Here is a 25,811-nt window from a genome sequence, read left to right as displayed (position 1 = left end):
ATCCTGCCTTGTCCCAGTGGTTAGGGCTACTGCTGGTGTTGTAATAGTGTGAGGATATTTTCTTGGCCAATTTTGGGTAACAACTGAGCCTACCTGTGATTATGTCCATCCCCTCATGACCACGGTGTGCATATTTTTTGATGGCTGCTTCCAACAGGATAATACACCATGTCACAAACCTCAAATCATCTCAAACTGGTGTCTTGAACAAGAAAATTAGTTTACTGTCCTCAAATGTCCTCCACAGCCAGTTTACCTCCAGTTTACCTCAGTCTAATAGAGCACCTTTGGGCTGTGGTGGAAAGGCATATTCACATCATGGATGTGCAGCCAACAAATCTGTTTCTACTGTGTGATGCTATCGTGTCAATCTGAACCAAAATTTCTGAGGAATGTTTCCAGCACCTTGTTGAATGTCATAAAGAATTAAAATAGTTCTGAAACCAAAAACGGCTCCAGAGCAGTACTAACAAGGCGTAGGTCACCTAAAAGAGGGTCTGATGAATAAATGTTAATTGTGTTGTTATTTTTGGTGGTGTGTTGCTCAGGCACGTTTCTGTACTACACGAATACGAAAAAAAATGAGTGTAATTTAATCCAGTTATTGTTATTGCCAATTAGAGTGAACTTAATTAACCAACATTAAAATAAATCTATCATACAACGTAACAAAAGTGACCCCGCTTATCAAGTTAAGTATTTATCTATTGAATAAATTAGGCTGGCTGGTTTAAACAGTAGGCGTTTCTTAATTTTGGTGTTCAATGTAGCTGGTGCTGATCTTTCAGTATCGATTAGATTTGTGAGTTTTTCAAATGGACCTATCGCTGGCGTGTATCAGATGTACTTTTCACTCTATGTGGCTGATAGGGCTTTTTGATGTGACGCAGCTCTATCGATGCATTTCGATTGGTCTGTCTCTTCCGACGTTTCACACCACTGTGCCGGTCATTGGTCTGTGCTTTAAGGTTCAATTGAGGATCGTATTTTTGTTCCTGTGTCAACGTAGAGAAGAAAAGAAGAACGGCGATCATCAGCCAGTCGGCTAAGTTTTCATCGAATATAGTTTTTCACTCCTCTAAGCTCTATTAGAAACGGTTCTTTATATCTGACACCAGCCAGACACCCACCACCCAAGCAGAGCTCCTTTTTGAAGATGGTAAGATCAACCTCTTAGCTAACAGCTAATGGGAGACACTGCTAGCTCTAACCGATTTTAGCTGTCGATTTTTTTTCTTTCGATTTTTATGGGCGGTTGTGTCTATTTGTTGAAAGTTAATGCGTTTATTAAAGTCTTCAGATGTATATTGGTGTAATTAATAAGTACCTTTATACACAATAGAAACTATTACCACTAAACCAAAAGCTTCTTTAACACGAAATCTAATCGAGGCATTTGCTAGGCTAGGTATGCTAACGGTAACATAAAGTTAACATTGCCCGTCGACTGTTTAACTGGTATTAATTATCTACTGCTGTGCCTTTAAAGCATACTTCAAGTTGATCAAGTTATAACTCATCTGACTTCTCTGAGGATGCTTAACGTGGTGCGGGGACCGCTGGCTCGATGATGAAACCGTAGCTCCCCCAGAGGAGCTCCAGCTCATGTTCATTACGTAAATACGTGTTAAAATTAGGAAGATAATGACTGGCAAGCGCAGATTACAGAGAAAAGCTTGTGTAAAATGACAGCAGATCCGCAGCGGAAAATGTAGATGGTCTCAGGTGGTGCCGATGATAGATTTTTTTTCTTCTGCCATATGGCCGATCGACACATTATTAAAATGTGTGGAACGAAATCATCAAAGCCATACAAAAAAATATGTTTTAGTGTGTAATGAGTCGATACCTACCTACATAATAAACATTTTGATAATATGTTAAATTTACTTCACTCACACTCGCTGTATATTAAAGAAAAGGTGTCCAGTGTGCTAACAGACCAACATGTTGAGGCAGTGTCATATTTATTTGTTAGTCAAAGTTTAGGAAAGTAAACACGTGGTTGTAAAATGTGTACATCTACAGAGACAAAGGTTTTTGCAGCAAGCCAAAAACGAAGTGTGAAATAAATATTTGAGTAGACTGAAATACAAAAAAAAAAGTGAAAATCAGAATGTAGAGGAAATAGCCTTAGGTTTAGCCACTTTGGTTGTCAACATAAACTGCCTAATGCTGAAACTAAATATTTTCAAAGATTAAAAATGAACTAAAATGAGCGAACCCATTCTGGAAATTAAATGAATGCTTAGAAATAAAAAGTCAAAACATGTGAAAAATATAAACTAGTGGGCTTTTTTTTAAAGTCCCAAAGTCAGCTGAAATAACACTGAATAATATGGGACAGTTGTTGCTATAGAAAAGGAAAATAAATTTACATTGTACAAACTATCACATAACAAATGGGGAGGGGGGGGATGTAATGAAATGTGCTTCATTTTTTTTCTGGACTTCTTGATGTCAAAACTGCATAATTTGTTTAAGTCTAGTTCTCAGCATTAGTAACATGTCCCAGTGTCCTACACAAAGATATTCTTTTCTTTTTTTCTGAATCTGGTGATCCTATATTTGTTGATTTTTTTTTTTTTTTTTTTTTTTTTTTTTCTTTCTCTTCTCTTTTTCAGCTGCTTTGGCTTACATGCTTTAAATGTAAAACTTTATCTTAACAGTACCTGAGGTGAAGTTACAGCCTTCATTTTTCCTCATTCTTAGTAAGAGTACAGCTTGGTCATTCCTGTTAGCGCTGTGGCTAAACTATTGTTATGTCTCTCCAGAACTCCAATGTGGAGAATTTGCCCCCTCATGTTCTTCGCTTGGTCTACAAAGAAGTTTCAGCTTTAGCAGCAGATCCACCCGAGGGCATTAAGATTTATCCCAGCGAAGAAGACATAACAGAGCTTCACACAGCAATAGAGGGACCAGGTAAGGATTATGATATAGTGTCATCACTTCATACTTAGAGCAGGACCGACACAACTCTTGGGAGTAAACTCACCAAGTGAGTATTTGCAGTATGGTCTTTTCATAATTTAGGGCTTTAGATTTGCAAAAGTTTCTTTAAGATCTCTAGTTTGAACCAGATTTGTTGAGTTTGTCCTGACTCAAAATATTTTATCATAGAAGATCAGTACAGAGCATTTCGTATTTCATTAAATAGACAAATTGTCAGAGGCTGATGAGTAAAATAAACTTAATGAAATCCATACTAATTGTATTACTTCTGTCCTTGAATAACTAATGTGGAAATTTATTTTCAAAACCAGCGATAAAATATCCTAGTTTAGTCACCTTGCAGCTTGTATTTTCAAGGGTTTTTTGTGTATTCTTAAATATATTATCTCTCAGGGTTTTTCCTGCATGCAAACATTTCTAGGTTTCTAACAAAAATATTTTAGCCCATTTTCTTTTTAGGCTGTATTTTATTTCCTTCAACATTACATGCATTCTTGTTTTTGAAAATGTCCAGAAATAAATTCAGATTTCTGTTAAGTAAGGTGACAGACACTCGCCGCCTTCACTGTGTGCCAGTCAGTTGTGCCAGTGTGTTATAGTCATTAATCAAAGGGTCACCAGTGTCCAGGAAAAACCCCGAGTTCTGCGTCATGTTCGCAGCAAACTGTGCATTTACAGTGTGTTAGTTACTTCACCACTTCACATCCAGAAAAACAGCTTCAAACAATAATATTTAAAGGCTGAGAGTTTCTTATTGATAGCCAACTTTGTATTATCAGCTCAAGGTAATAACATGACTGGTGATGACTGAGCTGAGTCAGCCGTCTGCTCCATGATTTTTAGGTATTATTGAAGCTTAAATGGAAGCCATCAGCTTTGATGGAATCTTTTACTATCTGTACATAATTTAGTCTTTGTGCTGTTAATTTGTAGAATAATAAATCCTCAAGGCCTGTTTTACATTTCTATTCCCCCCTTCGTGGAGCTTTCAAAATTTATGCTGTTGTGTAATCACTTAAATTATGGGTTTTGTGGGTGTTGTTAATATCATGAGACACATAAGTCACTTTAAACTATCATGATATCTTGCCACTATGCACTCATTGCTTCAGATGTTATTTTTAAGTAGGTCTTGAAGAGCCAGACACTTGTCCACATGTCCACATTTTCTACTCCTCCACAGAGCTCCGTCGCGGCATCAGTTTCATTTATTGGGCACTGACATTTATATCTGATTTCAGATCAGGTAATTCATTATGTTAAAGCAGCAGTACAGTGTGTTTCATAATGTCAAATTTTTGTTGTTGCTACTTGGCATACCTGGTTAAAAGCTGAAGCGTACACAGACAGATGGTGATGATGGTCAAACAAGAAATATCAGATCAAATATCAGATTATTTCATTGGAAACTGATAGAAGTTAAATGCAGGAAATTGACTTAAGAGCAAGTGACAAGGATTTGAAATGGCCTCGTAAACTTCCTTACTCTTCTCTCGCGAAAGAATATTGTGTTTATTTCACTTTGTTACCACTGATGACAGGATAATATTCGATTATTTTTGTACACAAATCTCCTGTTCCCTAAAAAGTCTCCTCGCTTTAAGAAACCTGTCTAACAGATGGTAAGATTAAATCTTCGATGCTGGCGCAGTTTTCATTCTGGAACCTTTTTATTTTATTTTTTTTAAAACCAAGACTAGGTGTCAAGGAAAAGTGTCAGGTGGTATTTCTTCGGCTTTGAAATATTTGCTGTTATGTGACAGATTTGAAATGATAGTTAATGTGCTCTGTGACTGACTGACTTGTATGCGCTGAATGTGTTGTCAGAGGACTCGGTTGCAGCTCTGTGACCCTCTTTTTCTGGATGAAGTTTGGCAGAGTCAGGACATAATGTTCATGTGATGAATTCTTTATACTTCAACAGAGGGAACTCCATTTGCTGGTGGCATTTTCCGAATGCGTCTGGTCCTCGGGAAGGACTTCCCTGCGGTTCCACCCAAAGGGTATTTCCTGACCAAGATTTTTCACCCCAACGTGGGTCATAAGGGAGAGATCTGTGTCAACGTGCTGAAGAGGGACTGGAAGGCAGAACTCGGCCTCAAACATGTCTTACTGGTAAGAAGGATGATCTGTGTGTTTGTTTCAGTATCGCTTGTGTTGAGGCCACTAATTTCACATCTCTTTCCTTCACTTTCCTACAGACAATCAAGTGTCTTCTAATCCATCCGAACCCAGAATCGGCTCTGAACGAAGAGGCCGGCCGCTTGCTGTTAGAGGACTATGCTGAGTACGAGTCCCGGGCCCGCCTGCTCACAGAGATCCACGCCATGGGCGGCACTTCTGGGGCACCTCAGGATCCTAATGACGGCCCCCAGCCAAAGAAGCATGCAGGTGACCCGATGAAGAGAGCGGGACCCAGTGCGGCGTCTGTGCCAGCAGCTTTGGGTAATGGAGCCAATGGAGCCAGCACCACCACCAGCAATAGCAACAGTAGTAGTAGCACTAATAATGTAGCAGGGAAGAAGAAAGCAGATAAAAAGCGTGCGTTGAGGCGACTTTAATACCTCCATAGAAATTCTCAGTGGGTGTGTGTGTGTGTGTGTGTGTGTGTGTGTGTGCGCGTGTGTTTGTGTGAATGTGGGAGAGTAAATTTAAATATTGAAGTATACTGATGATGTTTTTGTTCCCTTTGACTCTTTATACCCTGAAAATCCAGACTTCTCACTTTGTACTTATACCTTATTCTTTGTCTTTCCATCACTCTGTCTTGTCCAGTTAGTGTCACGGGTTTAATTCTTCCCATACCTGAAGACGGTGACAAATTGTTGCTTTTCTGAAATGAAAGAATACACTTTCAGTCTAAAAAAACCCAAAAAAACCATCATGCCATCAGTTGTGATTTTCCTTTGGCCTACTGTGAATGAATGATACTTAATGCGATTCACTGTGCAAACCACGGCCTCTGATGTCTGTCCATTAATGAGATATAGCTCCTGTCGTCTCAGACTTAATAGCAGCCTTTTTTTTTTTTTTTTAAAGCATTTCTTGGTAAAAGCAACTGTGATGGTACTGTGTACTGCACAGCCTGACTCATTGTCGAGTCTGAACCACGATGCTACCTTAAAGTCAGGTTTTTAAATTCAGCTCAAAGGAAATGATGGAAGAAGGCGCTAAAATTATGCAACGTCCAAATTGTATTCTTCGTTTTGTGATCCAATTTAGGTAAAGGTGTAAAGGTATGGATTGTTTCAAGTAAAGGAAGTCTGCTGTTTTTTGTTTTGTTTTTCTGACTTTTTAAAACTGTTTCACTGACCAGTATTTTCAAAAGCTGTTTTTAATCGACACGTCCATATTCAGCTGTCTTGTGGTTGTGTGTGAAGATGTAGCTCAGTGGCTGTAAGGGAACAGGGTAGATGGCATGCGCATGCCACCTCAACTGTTCTCTGTATTTAGGCATACTGTGGTGTGACTCGCTTCAACTACCCCTGCCTCCTAACAAAAGCAGCATGTCCTCTCAGATGCACCGCACGCCGACCAGCCGCGTGGAGTACCAGAGATGACAAGTGCCTAGTTTGAACCAACTTGCCCCTCCATCCGTGGCAACTGCAGGGTTTCTCGGGCAAATTTTCTTTCCGTTCTTAAATGCATGCGGGGCCTACATTTCCCAAGGAAACACACTGAAGCGCTGTTTTAATTTGGATGGAAAAGGTGCCTCTGAAACTCCTGTTACTGTGCACACTGTCTGGCTGGATATCTTGTGTCCATTTTAAATTATTTAAATTAATAAAATGTTGAAATACCAGAAGTGAAATGGAAAATCAACTCCTGTTTGTGTTTTTTCTTTGGTCCTCTTCTGTCAAGCGATGTTGAAATTAATGCTAAGAACAAATGCAAATGAGGCTTTTCTAGTGACGCGTATTAGCACATTTTGTTTAGTGGTCTCCTGTTCTGCAGTGATGGAATAACCATTATGAGGAAAAACGAGTAATTGCATCCACCCCAGCAAACCAGTGAGTTGAAGTGCACCCGATAGAGCGTCTTTGGGCCATCTAATGAAGGGCTCCACTGGCCTCTGCTGCCAACATGCAGCAGCCCACCCACCTGTGTAGAAATAGCAGCCTGCCATGCAGGTAATTATCAGACCCTTCTTAGACACCTGGGGCTCCGTGTAACCCTTTACACCTTCCTCAAGACCCGTTTTGGAAGTGCTTACCTCCTTCAACACCTGGTATAAACATCCATGCAGTGAAAACCCACACCGTGCTATTAATCATAAACACAGTTTCACTGAAGATTTTGACGTGTGTGAGATATAAGATAAGATAGAACTTTATTAATCCCTCGGGTGGGTTCCTCTGGGAAATTCGACTTCCAAAAAAAAGCACAGCAACGACCGAAGTTACAGAATTGTTATATATATACACACACACACACACATATACAGAGACAAATATAAATAAAATATACAAAGGGGATAAATAGGAATAAAAATACAAGTGAATTGCACATTTCAAGTATTGAGGTCTATTGAACCATTGACTATTAACAAAAGTATTGCACAAAAGGTATTGCACAGTGAGGTGAAGAGGCACTACAGCTTAGTTGTTCCCCCCTCCTTTGTCCTCCTGTTTCCCCTCCCTCTCCCCTCCAGAGAGGAGTTAAACAGTCTGATGGCGTGTGGGACAAAGGAGTTTTTAAGTCTGTTAGTTCTTGTCTTGGGGAGAAGCAACCTGTCACTGAACAGACTCTTCTGATTGTTTATGGCCGTGTGCAGAGGATGCCTGGCATTGTCCATAATGTCCAGCAGTTTCTTTAATGTCCTTTTCTCTGCCACTGTCACCAGAGTGTCCAGCTTCATGCCGACCACAGAGCCAGCCTTCCTGATCAGTTTCTCCAGCCTGGATGAGTCCTCCTTTGCTGTGCTGCTCCCCCAGCACACCACAGCATAGAAAAGTACTCCAGCAACCACCATATGTAGTCTGGGTCAGATGTAATATGAATGCATGCTGGTGTTTCTGTCACATAAGTGCGTGACTCATCCTGTAGGCCTGATGTGCAGTCAGTGATTTCATTTATTTGGAGGATAATCGTCGGGGGATCAACCCTAAACCCGGTTTCATTCATGCGTGGTGGTGATCTCAGAGGATCGCGAGGTTTGTAAGACGGCGCAAACACTTGCAAACCTACCGTTACCTCTCATCCAACTATCCTCTTTTTCTTCTCTGGATTTCCACCTGCCCGACTCGTCCTACACTCACAGAAATCAAGACTTGTCAGTGTAGGTTTGAGTCTAATTGACAGTTTCGTTCACGCTTCAGTGTTAAGGCTTTTGCGCCAATCCTCTCCCCTTCCCCGTTTTCATCGCTTTCATAATTGCCACCAACATAATGACACAGTTGCTGTGGCAACCATGTCTGTGTCTCTCTTCTCTCTCTCTCTCTTTCTCTCTCACACACACGTACACAAACACACTTTGGATCTTCCCCTCACTTTACCGGCTGCTTTAAATTTTGCAAGTTTTCTTCCGTTTTTTCGGAGAGGCTTTTATACATTCTTTTTTTCATTCGTTATATTTTTTTTTACTTCTTCGGGAAGAACATCAGTCAAATCCCTGGTCGACATTTTTTTCCCCGTTTATGTTTATTTATTATTTTTATCAGAGCCAGTAAAACGTATGCAGGCCTTCAGGGGCGCGCAACTAAAGATGGAAATTAAATGGAGGAGAGTAAAGATGAACGCCACCAGTTGAATGGGCCTATTGACCATCAGCGCCGAGCGGAGCGCGGAGTCTCATCAGCGCCTGTCTGACCGGCCAATCACAGCGTCCCCCCCCCCCACTGGTGGACCTCCGTGAGGCCAGTCGCAGTTTAGGCGGTGTAACCTATAGGCTATCGCGTGGAGACGATTAACTGAACCAGTCTTAGTCAGTTTCTAGATGGAGAAAGTGAGCCTGGCGGATATTTTGTTGGTGAAAAGCTTCACATTTTTGCGCACCTGACATGCGAATCCGGCTACTTTGCGTGCTGTCCGGGATAGTTACTCTGCAGGCTAACTTGTGCCGCACACCAGGCGGAAATTTCCGACGTAGTGTGTAGATGAAGTGCTTTGTCACATGTATCAGAAAATCTCAGAACATCTCGTTGTTCACCGACTCTCTCTCCCCTCCTCTCCCGCTCGCGTCCCCCCCCTTCGTCTTTCCGCCGTCATGATGGATTATCAATAGCCTGATGGAGACACAACAAGCGCGATCGAGATTTGCTGCACTTCTAAAACACACGGGCAATTAAAATAAGTGGCGCATCCAGCAACAGTTCACCATCTTCTGCTACAATAACAGGCTGCCATCTGAGAAACCGCTGAGATACAGTGCGCAGGCTCTTCCAGCGCTCCTCTTCAGCATCAAACCCCCCAGAGCAGCGCACAGGTAAGGCACGACATTATGCACCTTTTATTAATGCAACGCCAATTACGGAATTGCAATCAAAGCTGATTGATAAGTGCTCTGTGTGTTTGTGCGTGCATGAAAATTGAGTTTGGCATCAGTTTAGACGCATCCGCTGACCTGGAGGCTGTCAAACAAAAACATTTGAATGAAATCTGCGCCACACAAAACATCTGCGGGCTTTATTCCGCGAACACCTCTTTTCCCCCACCTCTTAATCACTTTAATCGACAAGTGGCAGCAAACTGCGACATTATAACCATATTGGTATTAAGAACACTGATATCACACGCACACACCGACTCATCCAGCCGGACTACACACACACCGGCACGGATACACCCACGCACTCTTAGCCTACTGATAGATGCAAGTCATGTCCATAACCCGCATGCTTGTTTGTTGCAAGTTGCAACTTATTAACACAATGAAGGATGTAGTGTAGTCTGAGGAGTCTGTCCACATCCGTTCGTCTGATGCAAAGTAAATGCGCAGCATATATTCGCCGGTGAGACCAAAAGCAGCCGCTGCTCCGCGCGGCTTTCGCTGCAATTAGACGTCTTTTTGCGCACACGCAACACACGACTTGTTTGCGCGATTTCTCCCCCCTCCCCCTAAAGGATTCACACCACAGTGTGTTTTGCAACAGCACGTCTAGAGGAAAAAAAAGGGGCCATTTTGTTTGATTTTTTTCAACAAACACCTGTTGAAATGATTGCATGCCCAGCCGTTTGCACAGCTCCTGCAGTGAAAGAGGCCCCAAGGTTCGTTTGCTTTGACACACTGACAAATCTAGGAATTTGGAGTTGTAAGTGATTGAGTTGTCCTCCCTCCTGTGGCCATGCAAGTCAGGGCTGCTTCCTCACACATGTGAATGTGTGCCTTTCACCCCTTTGGTACAGTTCTTCCTCTCTCCCTCCCTCTCTGCTGCATTGCTTCAGCACCACACTATACAGACATCTAGAGGACCAGATTTATGAATAATAGCAGGGGGGGATTGTTTTTGTTTTTTTGCCATGGATCAGTCTTCTGTAGTTTAAATACATTCAGGGTGAAAATTTCAATGTTGGGCATCTGCATATGCACGTTTAGCAGGAGCGGTTTAAGGATTTGGTCAAAAAATCCTCATGAAGTGGAATGATTGAGAGCAGAGCACAGACATTACGGTGACGGGAGAGTTGGGCAGCGTTGGCGGATGACGGTGCGAGGCATCAGGTGTCATCGTGTTGAGAAGGAGACGTGCAGATGTGACTTTGAAATCTGGTTTGGCTAATGGGTGTAGATTGGATTCTACCTCCCTTCTCTTTCACTGCCTCTTTCACTCACACACAGACAGAGCTGCAGTGCTATTCTGAGAGAGTTAGCTGCCTCAACCCACGCACAGAATCTGAGAAAGAGAGAAAGGCAGAAAGAGGAAAAGGAGGGGAGCAAGAGGAATAAAGGAGAGAGGCAGAGACCGACTACGAGGGGGTTTACAGAATGCCAGCTTTATTCTCTCACATGCATGCATGTACACACTCGCACAGTAAAGGGTTTCTTTACTGTTTCACATTCTTTCCCTCTTACTCTTCCAACAGCGGTTGATTTGCAGTTCTGATTAGCACTTCTCTTCTCCTCTTGCGTGTGGCATGGACTGTGTTTGCAGATCTGTTTGGTGGTGCTGTTTGTGTGATGTGTTGTATTGGTAAGTGCTGGGAGAAATGTACTTGATTCTGTGCCACCCACACACCGCCCTCCCACTCATGGTCGTCTCTGCATCTATACCTCTGGCTCTTCCCGCTCGCCACAGTCTCTTTGCTCATTTAAATCCCTACCCTGCATTTATCCCTCTGCTCCCGTTCTCTATCACTGGCTTTTCAGGAGAGTGTTCCTCCTGCAACCAAACAGGCACACTAAAACACACGCACACACTTGCAGCTTTCCACGATGCACATAGCGCATTTAATAAAAATAACTGTGGTGTGCGTGTGTGTACCCAAAATGATCACACACACTCACAAAGAGGGTCAGTAAGTGTGGAGAAGAGGTTGCAGAGCTGCTTTCTAATCTAATGTCTCTCATTTGTATTGCAGTGGACATTTGGCCAACGATTTTCCAGATTTGTCCGTACGTAAACCCGAAGACAGTTGTGGAAATCAAGCAGAACGCTTAGAAACGACAAGAAGGGGGGGGAAAAAATCACCCGGAGAACTCCTTTGGAACATTAGTCAGTGGGAGAGCTGCTGTGCTTCGTGTTTCTCATTTTTCCTCCACTGAACTCTCCTCACAAGGTTAGAGGAGCATGTAACTGAAACAAGTGGAGCCCTCGGTGATTTCAGCATTCTGTCTCCCCCATCTGTGCCTACATTCTCTGCTACAGATAGGGACATTTTGATAATTACATATAATTATAATTTCTGTGGGAGACAGATCTGCCTCTGTCTATTATTGCCAACACCTCCAACACAATAACTTCACACATTTACATATTTCTCCACAAAAGTGATATTCTTTCAACATCGGAGACAAATCAGGAATAATTTTACTTAGAGAGACATGTCACACGGAGAAGCAATGTGCCATTCACTTCATATCTAATTAGCGACACAGTTGAGTGACACGGGCAACATTTTGTGCCTACAAGCTGAAGGCAGAGCACTTAAAATCATGACATTTGCCTCATTTGTGCAATGTATTTTACAGGCTGGGAGTCGTTTCTTTGCTTTATGATTACTCCCAATTTTCAGTGCTTGCGGTCTTCTAGCACTTAACCAGAGCCATTCTCATTATCACCCACAGCCCAGTCACAGTAACGGTCCGTGCCAGGCGAGTACTGAGCACAATAATCCAGCCATAGAAAAGACTGAGATAAAGTACACAGTGTATCTATAGATGTGATGGGTGCCGAGAACAGGCTAACGTGGAGATAATGCGGTACTCTATAGAAACTAGGCCACACTAATGGACAGTATTTATCAGTGGTGCAGTCATTTATTTCCATTTAATTGTTTACTATGGCAAAAAGTGCCAAATATATAAAAACAAAATAGATTTAATATCTTTTTCCTTTTTTTTCCCCCCCAGAAAGGATTTGCTTACAGGTTAAACAAGTGCCATTTCTGAATGTACGTAGTGCCAGGCTGTAAAAGGAATGAAGAGAACAGATAAACTTGTTTACATTTAACAAAAAACTGGCCATAGTCTATTCTTTAAGTGCCATCAGCGCAGGAATGTACAGGAATGCCATATTCTATTAAAAATACTTGCTCCTAACTTTGTGGTTGCAAAGCGTAATTTCACCCCTGGTAGTAAATGAGATGTTTGTTCTTTTGTTCAGTAGGGCATGTAGGATGAGGCATTAAGGACTAAAAGCATGAAGATTGTTTTCAATCTGTGCTTTTTACAAAACTGCATCCATTTGAGTGTTCTCGAATCGAGAGGGGTTTTTAGAGGGCAAGAGATGAAGTCATTACACTTTCAGAGCTCCCTTCTAACAGGAAATTAAAAACATTTTAATACCATTATCACCAATTATTGAAACTTACAAAAACATTTTGATACTGTTTGTACAGTTTTTTTATTTTTATTGTTCCCGACCTTTTCTATTATTATAACACCTTATAAATACGAACAACACAAAAAATTTCAGATTTCATCAGCCAGCATTAGTGAATGAAACTCCAGTACCCAGTACATGCTGAATGCATCACATGCCATTTTAGTGGGTTAAACTGCAGAAGCGGATACACCGTTGCAACTGCATTGACTCAATAAAAAAAAAATAGATGTCTTAGTCATGTAAAAATGCCGCCCACCACCAATCTCCGAGTCCTCGCTGTCTCCCTCCTCTCCCTCCTCACTGCCCCTCTTGCTACCGTCGTGGAGGCCTCTCCGTCCCCACCTCCTCAGCACCTAGACCGATCAGGGAGACCGTTCACGGAGGAGCCCGACACTGGTTCCAGCTCCTCGCTCATACTCCTCGCCATCCAGGCCAACCTCAGGCCAGCTGCTCTCCAAGGAAGGACAAAAACTCCAGAAACGCTCCCAGAAACCGCAGAGGAAGTTCTAGAGACTCCTCCGAGACCCCTGCCCCAGGTAATGTTCCCCAAGAATGTAACTTCAGCAGAGGCCCTCGCACCTCCTTTACTAGGTGTAGCCCAGGGGCAGGTGGATGTATGGGTGGATGGATGCAGAGGATATTACGATGTAATGGGACACTTTGACAGCGCTTTCAACTGTTCCAAGGACACATTCATCTATTGCTGCGGAACCTGCCACTACCGCTTCTGCTGTCCAGACCGAAGTCGCCAACTGGACCAGGACAACTGTAAAAACTACGACTCTCCGGACTGGGCCAAGCCACAGACGGAGCCCATGATTACACCAGATGACTTAGGTGACCCAGACTTTGATCCACTGAAGCAGCAGAGCCACAACACGGGCTTTGTCATCGGTGGCGTGGTTGTGTTTATGGTGGCTGTCGCAGTAGGCATCAAGGTGGTCTTCAACAAGGTGCAACAGGAAGCCAACCAAAGGGACCTGAACATGCCCAGGTGAGGCTTACACGTTTTTTTTTTGTTTTTTTTTTAATTTCATCACACCTCATTGCTGAATTCAGTACTTCATTTTGATGTATGAATATTGTAATGAAATTAGGTTTTCAGGACTCCATAAATGGCCTACATTCATCATTCTGGGCCCAGAAAAATGTTATTAGTCATCAGCTGAAACATATTTGATCTTCATCGAGTGACTGCTGCGGAAATCGTGGCTGTTTTGATTTCCTCTTGGCTTTCTTATCTCATATATGGGCCGTCGTCTTGGCAATAAAGATGGGTCTTTTGGTGTTTTTACTAGTTGCATCAGTCATGGAAGATGACAGTTGTAGACCAAAACGAAGTGTTGGTTGATCCCCTCAGGGAAGCCCTGCATGTTATTTTGGTTTCACATTTTCCATATTTATTCATCATTGTACTTAAATTAACCGCACAGTTAACTGGTGATTATAACCGGTGTAAACCCTAATGTCCGACCACAAGATTAACATTCACATTTATGTATATTTAAGCATTCATCCTCACATAGATGGCTGATATGTTGCTTATTTGCAATCCAAAAACAGCATTCATGGGAGGAAGAATTTAGTGCTGTTAAGGTTCAAAATTGAGGAAGGAGAGTACAAACCACCCTTGGTCCAGAAGCTCTTGGTCAAACAATGATTTTAATGAACACACGTGTGGGAAGACAACTCTGTACGCAGACAGCAATTGATCTTCGACTTCCTCAAAGCATACACAGATTTTATACCGTCAGGGCTTGATTTACTGACGCCCCTTCATGCGTCACAGACAGGATATATACACATACGTCAAATCAAAACCACAACGACTTTTAACACAGTTTAAAAAGAACATCGTCTTCTATCTTCATGGCTGGCACTTCCTGTCTACCTTTCAGTTCTTGTCTTGTTCCTCTTTCTTGCCGAGACAACAAGGAACGGTTCCTCTTTTACCGAGACAATTTTGCAGTTACAGCCAGACATGACTAAACTCTTTCCTATAAATAAATCTAACTAATGTGTGTGTGTTGACCTCACTCAGCCTCTATGTCACCTCTCGCACTTCTGACCTTTTACCAGACCAGAGGCTCACTGAGACTATGTGTATGTCCTCTACTAAATAAATGTTTTAACCAAGAACCTCTACTAAAACCTTAATATAAAATGACCTGATATAAGTGTTTTGTAAGCATGTATTGCAATTCCTTCTATGTTCTAGTTTTCCCTCAGCATGTATCACCTGAACAGTCACGTCAGTGAAGCTTAAGACCTTTAAAGAACCTGAACATCAACTCAAATAAGCACAGATATGCAATATGTATAAAATAGTTATAACTGCACCTGGAATACAAAGTTAACATCATCATAAACATCTTAAGGCCATCTTAAAGCTATCTGTTACATTGTTAAAGCAATGATCATACTGCAGATTATATTATCAATGCAATGGTACTGATAATAATTATTTAACAATAACAGTAAAATAATTTCCCTGCTCCACAGTGCCTATACCCTGTTGCCATTTTTATCTCATGTTTCCTTTATTGCTTTTTTTATGGCATCTTTAGAGCTCTGGTGGACATGTTGCGGCACCAGTCGAGCCCAGTCCAGCAGGATGAGAGAAACAACAGCGTGGCTCTGGCTGTAGGAGATGGCCAGGGGACACTGGGGAGACCGCCGAAAAATCTCTACGCCCCCGGGCTGCCCAGCAAAGACAACAGATGTGAGAGTCTAGGGCTCGTAGCGCGTTAGTGAATAGCACGATCAGAGGTGCACTTTTGTAACAGCATCCTCTCTTTATGCAGAGGCACTTTGTGCTCGTCACGTCTGTAAATGGATGCAGCTTTTTTTTTCTGTGTTCCTCCATCAAGATGTCTTTATGAGAGAGAATAAATTAAGAATTTTCAGTAGTGATGTGCTAAAAAATGAATCTTTAACCTCGGTAATTTCTCTGCGAGGGCCATGGTCATTTATAAATGATTCTTTTGGGGTCCTCTGTGTCTCTAATTCTCCACTTCAATATTAAAGTAGTTAATTGCACAAGAATGTGGAGATGGGTGCTTATGTGATCATGTGAAAATGAATTGATTTAGGTAGATACGCACGTAAAGTTTCCTTATTCCTTTTAGTTGAAGACACCGCTCAACTGCCTGACATCCATTTTGTGAGCTGATTACTTCATGTTCTTTTCACTTACAGTGGGCAATTTGCAACACAATTTCATCCACTCATCAGGCTCCAGTCCCAAGCACACTGCAACTATCGGTAAGGCAGCTGATGAAAGCCGGGCTCCCATGTAAATTGCATGTAATCACTTGGATGCTTCATTTACTTCATTCAGCTTCGTTTGGAGCTCAAAAGTAGACTCATTCATTTCAACAATAATAATGATTATCATATTTTTGGTTGCTTGTGTTAGTGCTGAAAGCAAGTTCAAATCTGTCGCTTTCAGTGAATGTTAGAAGATTCACACTCTGCTATGTGCATCGCGCTATATCCAGAGGAGCAAATCTCATTTAACACACCGTCGTCTTCTCCCTTTGGTCTCTGCAGAACGCACACCTCGGATGAACAATGCTCAGCTGGCAGCTGGAGGCACCCTGCTCTCCAGTAAGCACAACAACACCAAATCGCAGCCTTCCTTCCACCACTCCCTGCACAACCTGGCCCAGCTGCCGCCCTCGTACGAGAGCGCCACCAAGCCTGAGCTCAACAGATACTCCTCACTCAAACGGCTCGGTGAGTATCGCGCTTTTCCAGGAATGAGACATGTTCCGTCTAAGCTGCGCTCCCCTTATGCTGCTTTTTCTGCAGCTGTTTCGTAAGTGCTGAAGCAGAGCGACACTCTTGACACGGGTGCTGTGAAATGCACGATGCATCATTATGTGCTCATGCTATTTACTGTGGTGATAAACAATTCAGAGAACTTTTGTTTGGCTTGCAGAGAAAGGTCTTGACGAGTACTCATCTGGGTACTGCACCACCAAGCGCCGGCCTCACACAGCCCAGCCGGCCCTGCAGTCGTCTCAGCACCACCTCCACTGGGGTGGAGACTACACCCTCAGCGGGCGAGGGACCCTCCCCAGACATGCGGCTCGGCCCTGGATCCCACCGCCACCTTCTGGCATGCCTGCTTCACCCACTCCCAATCCTTACCCTTTGGATCCCCCAGAGCCCCAGCACAACCCCAACTACGACACTCTCTCCAAGCCTCCGAGAAAAGTTAAGTCCACCGACCAGCTGCTCAACATGGGTGATGTCCCTGGAAACACCGGGACTCTGTCCCGGCTCTCCAAGAACCAGCAACACCAGTACTACAAAGCCATGGCTGCCTCCAATAAGAACTCCAACACGCAGACGCTCACCAGGAAGACCCAGGACAGACAGGACAGGCAGGAGAGACAGGAGAGACAGGAACGGCTGCTCATGTCCCCAGACCATTTGGAGGAGAGGATGGGCGTTGGTGGGATGGGTGTTGTAGATCCGTACGCCCACACGGGAAGCGGGATCGTCCCCACCCTGCCTCGCCAGCAGAAGGCCCAGTCCCAGCAGAACGTCTGTGCAACGCCTTCCCTCGACCGGCACCACATGATCAAGATGAACTCTCATCCCACGTCCGGACGGGAGCAGGAGAGGACCACGCCTATGACGGGGCACATGAGCGGGGGCATGGGCTGGGCTGGGGAGGGGCCCGGAACCGGAGTAGTCATGGGAACGGGAACACTAGGAGGCCACAGCGCCCGGAGGATGGCTTTCGCAGCAAAACGGCAGAACACAATTGAGCAGCTACATTTCATTCCCGGAGGGGGCGGTGGGGGGTCAGCAGGGAGCGGGGGAGGAGGCAGTCAGGGGATCAGGACGGGGAGTAAAAATGAGGTGACGGTGTGAGGTCAGTGCCTAATGTAGAGCTTAGATTAAAGGGACAGGAATATATCACCCTTCTGCATTTAACTATTAGACATTCAGCTACAAGAAATACAACTAGAAGTATAAAGTATTGTAACAGTATAATGTGTTTAGGCTATTCAAATTAGTGTTATCTTGTAATTAAATAGCTTAAATATGACTTACTTATAAAAACTAAAAATTAGGTAGGGGACATCTGTTCCAGTTATGTGATAGCCTACATCAGCCATATTTTGTATCTGAATTTGCCGCATTGCCATATACAGAGGTGCCATTACTTGTAGAAGGACTGACTGGGAGGGTGAAATAAAACCAACAGAAATGCCGTTCATACTTTAGTTTTTATATATTTTTTTCAAAAAGTACTCAGGAGCCATATTAGATAGGAAACCAGATGATATTAATGAAAAAACAGGGTAAAGGAAGCGGAGGCCTGTGTGGAATATCCTGTCACAGAATTTCAAAGAACTGAGCCAACTACCTGGACTGCCACTCCGCTCGGTCCTCACCGACGAAGATTTATTAAACTGACTCTCAGATGAGGAGCCCGGTGGACCGGACGAGGCTGAATGATGAACTGTGCGCCTGTTGAACTCTTCTGCACCGACCTCGTGCTGACTTAGTGAGACAGAACTGATTTTTTCTTTCTTGCTTCCTGTATAACCTAGAGGACAAGACGGGCTCTGTTTCTGAGCGACACGCAGCAGTCTGACACAACGCCACCACCCGACAGGAACTGAGGACGTATCCACATTACTGATCTGATTCCATGGGTTGCCTACTTTTCCATGTGACCTTAGATTAAACCTCCAGAGGAACTCACAATCTCATTACTGTTACACTACGGGAGCGTAAGCTGATATAAGATTATGGGTGAGTTTTTCTCAATGTTTTCATCTATAGATCAGGACCTACCTGTTTGAAAAAAATAAAAACAACGGGCTACCAAATATTATAGAGCCATCAGTCACGGCGTTCCAAAAATTCTTGACATACACATACAAAATCAAGAGATAAAAGAACAGACGTATGTGTTCAGTTTACCAATAAAGAGGCAACTTGCTCTAACGAAGAGCAGAGGCTTCTCCACAGAGCACAAACGATAGACCATGACGCAGAGGTTGCACTTACACAACTGTCCTTACAAGCCATTTATGGAGATACAAAGAAAATCCCACACAGGAAGCTGGTCTGACAATCACCATTTAATTATTATCACCAGGTGACAAGTTATTAAAAAGTCAGCAACATTTTGTACAGACAGAAGGATTGGCTTCAGAGCAAGCCGAAACCCTCAGAGTCAAGAGCGAGGGCGACCTGAGGTCCTCTCCTGAGCGGCTCCAGTGTGCCATACAAGAGACTCGGATGGTTAGGAAGCCCTTCCCATCTTCAAGACAAAGACCTTGCTGTATCATAACGCACTTCAGCCAGTATGAAAAAAAAAAACAGAAACGGAAAAAAAAAAACTTCATCAATAACAACGCTTTTCAATACTAAGGGCTATCCTATATACTGTAGTATGTGATATCTGTGGTCCATATAAAATGCTATCTCTTTCTATTGATTTTGTGTTGATATTGTCATGATGTATTAAGTATTAATGTGTACAAAAAAACAAGAGAAATTTAAGCACAGTTCAACGAGAATCAGAGACTAAACTTTGCACAAATCTAGCCCCTGATATTTGCACCAGATACAAGCACACTTTGTATCGTGTCCTCAAGGTTTACATTCTGTACAAGCACGGCTGAACGTGTGACCAATCAATGGAAGGTATTATACTGAGAGAGGATTTTCTTTTTTCTTTTGCTTTTTTTAAACAGAAATCGTCGGTAATAACGCCGATCAAAGAACGAACTTGCACCGGCTTTCTTTTCTTTTTTCTTTTTCTTTGTGTTCAGTCATGTGGAAAAGCTACAGAGATGAAATGCTGATAAACAGAAACACATTTGGACAATCTTCCTACACACAGTGCTAAATGTAGTTGTTATGAATATGATGGAGTGTTATTATTAATAATTATTATAACTGTTATGGTTATTATTAACAATTATCTTACGATGTGATGTTCTTTTACTTGGTGGGATTTAAGTGTTTATTGTTTTTAGATAACTAGCATTCTCGCGACTAGTTGGTTTTTCATACATCTGGTCATAAACTCGAGTTTTTAAGACATTCCAAATCTTGATGCATGCCAGCTCCATTTCATTGAGAGGCATTTTTACAGGATGCCTGGATTTTAGGGTCATTGATGCCTTTATGGCCATTTTTCCAGCTGTATGTACTGTGCCTAGACATCGGCCTTATGACTTCTTGATCTTAAGTGATTACTTAGGTTTCCACTCTGGTATTGAATAATCTGCAGCCTTCTAAACGTACGCGTAGATGACGGCGAGGGATAGATGAGTTTGGGATCGGCCAGAAGTGATTTTAACATCACACGCAGTCTGCTGTCTCCTCTGCGGCAGCCTGCCCCAGTAACTTAAAAATGGGTTGTACACGCTGAACCCATGATGCCATAATGTATGTATGTATCGAATGAATGTTTATTACACAGGTTGGAGACAAAACAGGCGTCTAATGGAAACCTGATTGCTTTGAGTGCAGTGTCTTTTTCAGGGAAATAGGACAGGTGACATACAGTAGTGTTAGACTTTTTTAATAGAGCCACAAAAGGTCTGTAGCAAAGTCTGTAATATCTCACAAGCCATATCCATCGAAGCTCATTATCACAATTTTATAAATGGTTAATCTAATTTGTGCAAGTATTGTATTTTGTATAGCTAGTACAATCAGAATATTTTAAGTGATCTCTTCGGCATTAATTTGAAGATTCAGAAAAATTCTGTGTTAGTATTTAATGATCTGTACAGTGCCAAACTCATAACATTTTGTTGTCTTTTTATCGTCACACCCTCCTAGATGGCCACAGGGGTTATTTACTTTTTTCACAGAGGAGAGCGAATAGACAGCCGAGTGAAGCTGAAAAGCTCCTTTTCAGAAGGAAATGAATGAATATGGTGTGTGTTTTTAGCCATTGTGAATTCATTTAGAGTGCGGATTCTTTAATGGCCATCTGAAGCGGACAGGGACAGTGTCCAGTATTGGGGGAAAAAAAACAATTCATGGATTAATTTTGACGCCTATAAATTTCGAAACGACCCTTTTGTTATTGTTTAATGCATTGATCCCCTTGGATACGACAGTGACTTACAAAGAATTTGTATAATAAAGTTGGTGGGAAAAAAAACTGTGATTCTTTTCTTGCGTTAATGCTCGTCTTTTCAACTCTTCTGTCTGGGTGAATTCAGGACTTCACCTGCACCATACTTTAAAGTGCTTCCCAACTTTTTCTTTTGTCATTAAATCATAAGAAAAAAAAAACTCCATTCCCAGTCATCTCAGCATGGGACATGTTAAAGATGAGCAGCATTCAGTTTCCTTGTAAATACATTAACACCGTAAACCGAGTTATCAGCATCGCACTTGGGTTTCAAATGATACTTTATTAATCCCCGAGGTAAACATTGTTCCTCTGCATTTCAAAGCACTTCATAATACCTACAAACACCCTCGAGTGCCTGTTTTCTCAAACCTATTTAAGACTTAGCAATATATCACATTGACGTGTGTGCTCACTGGGTGCACAATGAAATCATATCTAAGCCAAGGTGTGAATAATGAGCTCTGTAGTTTAGATAAACGAGCTACTTTTCAGTTGTTTTCAGAGCTCTTACCTGCACGAACGTCTTAATAGTGCAATATAAAAACAGTCTCCGACGATGAAAATGTCAAGTGTGTTATTATCATAAACAATATCTGCTCTGACATATTTACAGTATAATATTGCACTATATATTATATAACTGCGACAGATTATTGTTTCTCACGTAAAATCTGCATGTAACTAGTAACCTGATCAAATCTAGTGGAGTAGAAATAAAACACTGCTATGGAAGCTTGCTTCTGTCACTGAAGTGTATTTATTTATTGATTTGGAACAATCTGTGAGTCAAACTTTTAGGATAATAACCAGATCTGACACCAGTGGCTTGCTCAGCATCAGTATGTTAATAAATATGGGTTATCATAACAGTAATCATAAGGCAAACTGGTGTTTTATAAGGAGTCAAACTAAAAGCGCCTCCTATATTTGGAAAAAAAAGGCCCTTTTAGTGTTCAGTAGGTTAGTGAGCACACAGACTGGTTGTATAATAAAATCCCATATCATCTGCCTGTGAGATGTTATATAAGTTGCAGTATGGCTATGCAGTGCTACTGGGAGCGGACAACTGCACTTTTAAATAAAATGAAAAAGGTGGAATTGTTTTCGTATAATTTACAGCTCGAGATCGTCTGGGCTGCAAAGTTATATCACTGCTGGACGTGCTGGATTCCTATGGTGAAACAAGGGCTCCGCAGCTCATATTTAAAACCTCCTGTGAATACATTTATTGCACTGAGATGTATGAAGGGGCAGATAACAGCCACCGTGCTGACACAGAAATAATTCTTGCAGGGGCTACACAAGAGGGCACAAAAATGATTATGTTTGATTTAAGCACTATCTGCCTCTGATGCGTCAGAGTCGTAGTTTGCACATTTCACCACCAGGAGGTTCAGTGGCTCCAGGATGAGCTGTGCAAGAAGGCTTTGCTCAGACTGTAACTCACCCTTAAAGCTATTTCTGTTGCTTTACATGGGACTGACAAAAACAAAACACAGAACATAATATCATCTGACTGTTTGTAGATATCAGTAAATGCACTGCCCAAAATGTCCAACGCCTCTCAAAACTCATATTAACACACCATAAACAAGTACCTGTGAAAAGGTTTGAACACTGTGACTCACTCATTTTTCTTCCTTTATTTTTACTGTTTCCAAAAACAGTTACATGTGCATATTAGGTATGCAGGAATGAAAAGAAACAAAAATATGTTTCATATTTTGTTTACATCTTCAAAGTTTCAAAGTCACTACTGTTTGTCTTTATCAGTTTTTTCACATTTGGCTATGTCTGCTTCAGATCATCACCTGGAGGCTTTGCAGGTGTTGAAAGCATTCCCACTGGTGGCTTTTCAGGTGCCATTCAATTAATTCCAAAGCATCTCAGCTAGTTTTAGGTCACATGACTGTAGAGGTCATCTCATGGGCCACCCAATCACTGTTCATGGTCAAACAGACCTTGTAGAGCCTGCACGTGTGATCTGAATCACTCTATTTAAAAGATATTTAAATTATAGTTCCACTCCTTCAAAATTTAGTGAGAAAACTACTCATACAGATATTTTCTGTTTCCATTGTTCTTTATGTCCAGTCCTCTTGTTGCTTGTCCCAAGCAATTCTCTTAATTGCTCTCCTTCAGCAGTAGTTTCTGTGGAGCAATTTATCTCTAATTCACGCAAAGAGTTGATGCTGATGTGGTTTTCCTACTTCAGCACTGGGAACCATTGATGTGGGATCTAATCTGAGGTGGTGTTAATTGGTGACTTCTCAGGTTGGTAACTCTAATGAGCTTTGCTGCTCCAACAGACTCAACAGCTCTTGCTCTTCTTCCTCTTTGATGGGGAGATTCACATAAAAGACAGTTTCTTCACAGCGGTTGATGGTTTTTGCAACTGCGATCGAAACTTGCAGAGTTAAAAAATAGATTCTCTTTACTAAGCTGAGTCATAATACGGACTTCTACAGTACTCACATGACGACATTTGCTGTATATGAGCTCTATCTCAGCACAGCACACCTGATGATCTCGAATACACAAAGATGGCAAGAAAAAGATAACCTGAAAACACATCCAATAATGTCTGAAGCTAACTACAGTGCATTTTGTAGCACTATGTACTGTAGTGTATTCTGTGACATATGTCAACCTGAGTCATTTCAGTTTTAATCTGCACTGCAACAGCAAACATTGTAAAAACAGTAAAAAATATATATTGTTTCCTATAAATGATGAGAAGTTAACGAGGAGCTAGATAAATTTACATTAATATCTAAACTGCAAACACTGATCATAAGAGATTCTTTGCTCAGTTTTAACCACACTGGTTAAAACTGTTAAAACCCAGAGAGGCGTGAAATTACTCACCCCTCTTGTGACTTGGATAACTGAATCAATTGAAAAGAATAATAAAATGATTATTTAGTCTGAGGATGTGCTTCCTAAGTCACTGTTTTGCACAGATTTGGTAACTACTAAACATTATTAAATAGCTTAGTTACCCCCGACCTATTGTTGGCAATCAAACACTGAACTGTGTTGTGCAGATTTGTTGTTGAGATAGAGGGAAAAAATGCCTTTAAGACGTATTTACTCAGTATACAGTCAGTTATTTGACTCTGCCAAGCTTACAGCTGCAGATCTATTAAACTGCAAGCTGACTGTATTGAATTACATTACATTTTAATTATATAGTGCCAAATCACAACAACAATTAACTCAAAATGCTTTATATTTTTAAGGTAAAGATGGTACAATAATACAATAAAATACAGAGACAACCCCAACAATCACATAATTCCCTATGAGCAAGTGCTTTGGCGACAATGGGATGGAAAAACTCACTTTTAACAGGAAGAAACCTCCAGCAGAGGAGTGTGTAAACACATAGTGAGTGAAGAAAGTGACTGAAGGAGAAACACTCATGGTGCATCATGGAAATCCCCCAGCAGCCTAGACCTATTTCAGCGTAACTAATGGAGGATTCAGGATCCAGCCCTAAATATATGCTTCATTAAAGAGGAAAGCTTTAAGCCTGATCTTAATAGTAGCAATAGTGTGGGGCCTGAAAGCTGAAGCTGAGTTCTACTTTTAAACACCCTAAGAATCACAAATAAGCCTGGAATCTGAGAGCAAAGTATTTAAAGAACCACCTCTTGCAGGTATTAATCATAAGCAGCAGTACAGCTTTTATACACCTTAATACACATCCAGACAAATTAGGTAAAACACTGGACTGCTCCTGTTAGGGGTCGCCACTTCAGTTCACCTCCCTCCATCTTACCCTAACCCTAGCATCCCCTTCTGTCACCCTCTACATTTGTATAGAAATATAGAAAATTAAAAGCATTTCTAAATCCTGACAAATGATTTTAAATACAGCTTAGTCCAAAAAACTAAATGTGTGAATGTTTAGCGTTTCTGTAGAGTCACTCTAATCTGTAATCCACATGTTTTTGAGACTGCACTTAAGTTTTCTATATATTTGTGTGTTTTTTTTAATGGTTCATTAATGTGAATGTGCACTCGTTTTAAAAAAATTTTTCAAAAAAGATACATGCCAAGATTTATACCGTTAACAAAAAGTAAGCAGAAAAATAAAATGATGTGGGAACAAACGTTTTAGTTTCATCCATCCACCTGTGGCTGTAGATCTTGAGATGGAGTACATCATCTACCAATCAGAGGGCTGTTGGTTTGACAGCTCTCCCACTCTGCAGGTTAGTTGATGTTAAAAGTGCTTTGGTGTAGAAAAAGCCTGTGTGTGAATGAGGCTTGCAGTAAGATAATGCTTTGAGTGCTCAAATAGAGCAGAAAAGCATTACATAAGTACCGGCTCATTTACCATCTTCTTAACCGCTCATCCAATTTTAAGGTTGCAGGACAGCTGGAGAAAAATCCACAAAATCATAGCAGCTTAAATCACCAGTGGGAAAATATTTTTTTTTAATTTCACTTAATTTTATATATTTTCAATGCCCTGTGTAGCATAACATAATAACTATTTCTAGGCCTCCAAGGCATGCATATTGGAGCTTGGGGGGGGGGGGGGGGGTAAAGTGCTTCACGGATACTGATAACTTGTAATACAATGACACAGGGTCTGTACCCTGATGTAGCAGGCAATGTGAAAATGCTCATCTTTTAGCCCAGCATGCAACCAAAGGTGCTGAATCCGCTGTGAGCCCTAAACCGCCGTCTGTGAGCCCCGCTGCTGCTACCCGGAAATATTACAAGGGCCGGAAAGG

General features: G+C 41.8%; 2 protein-coding genes across 2 annotated transcripts; both read left to right on the top strand.

Moving 5' to 3' along the window:
* The first annotated feature begins 986 nt into the window (after positions 1 to 986).
* ube2s (ubiquitin-conjugating enzyme E2S) lies at positions 987 to 6,743 on the top strand. Its single transcript, XM_085365554.1, has 4 exons — positions 987 to 1,159; positions 2,775 to 2,922; positions 4,877 to 5,067; positions 5,154 to 6,743. Exons 1-4 carry the CDS (start codon positions 1,157 to 1,159, stop codon positions 5,511 to 5,513), a joined length of 702 nt encoding a protein of 233 aa, XP_085221680.1. The 5' UTR covers positions 987 to 1,156; the 3' UTR covers positions 5,514 to 6,743.
* Positions 6,744 to 13,162: 6,419 nt separating this feature from the next.
* On the top strand, positions 13,163 to 17,819 carry shisa7a (shisa family member 7a). The gene is made up of 5 exons (XM_085365553.1): positions 13,163 to 13,926; positions 15,500 to 15,654; positions 16,131 to 16,196; positions 16,485 to 16,670; positions 16,876 to 17,819. The coding sequence occupies exons 1-5, from the start codon at positions 13,178 to 13,180 to the stop codon at positions 17,817 to 17,819; spliced, it is 2,100 nt and encodes a 699-aa protein (XP_085221679.1). The 5' UTR covers positions 13,163 to 13,177.
* Positions 17,820 to 25,811: the final 7,992 nt, after the last annotated feature.

The sequence above is a fragment of the Diplotaxodon limnothrissa genome, linkage group LG11, assembly GCF_057381915.1.
Source record: "Diplotaxodon limnothrissa isolate DT_005_m linkage group LG11, D_limnothrissa_male_GT1.1, whole genome shotgun sequence".
Classification (NCBI taxonomy): Eukaryota; Metazoa; Chordata; class Actinopteri; order Cichliformes; family Cichlidae; genus Diplotaxodon; species Diplotaxodon limnothrissa.
Note: the sequence above shows the minus strand (reverse complement) of the source record. Positions and strands in the feature narration are given on the sequence as shown.

What these genes read in the sequence shown, in the direction of transcription:
- ube2s (XM_085365554.1), top strand. An exon ending in CACAGCAATAGAGGGACCAG is followed by an intron (nt 2,923 to 4,876) that starts GTAAGGATTATG and finishes ATACTTCAACAG; the next exon opens with AGGGAACTCCATTTGCTGGT. An exon ending in GCCTCAAACATGTCTTACTG is followed by an intron (nt 5,068 to 5,153) that starts GTAAGAAGGATG and finishes ACTTTCCTACAG; the next exon opens with ACAATCAAGTGTCTTCTAAT.
- shisa7a (XM_085365553.1), top strand. Translation starts at nt 13,178, where the DNA reads ATGCCGCCCACCACCAATCTCCGAGTCCTCGCTGTCTCCCTCCTCTCC. An exon ending in GCCCAGCAAAGACAACAGAT is followed by an intron (nt 15,655 to 16,130) that starts GTGAGAGTCTAG and finishes TTTCACTTACAG; the next exon opens with TGGGCAATTTGCAACACAAT. An exon ending in CTCCTCACTCAAACGGCTCG is followed by an intron (nt 16,671 to 16,875) that starts GTGAGTATCGCG and finishes TTTGGCTTGCAG; the next exon opens with AGAAAGGTCTTGACGAGTAC.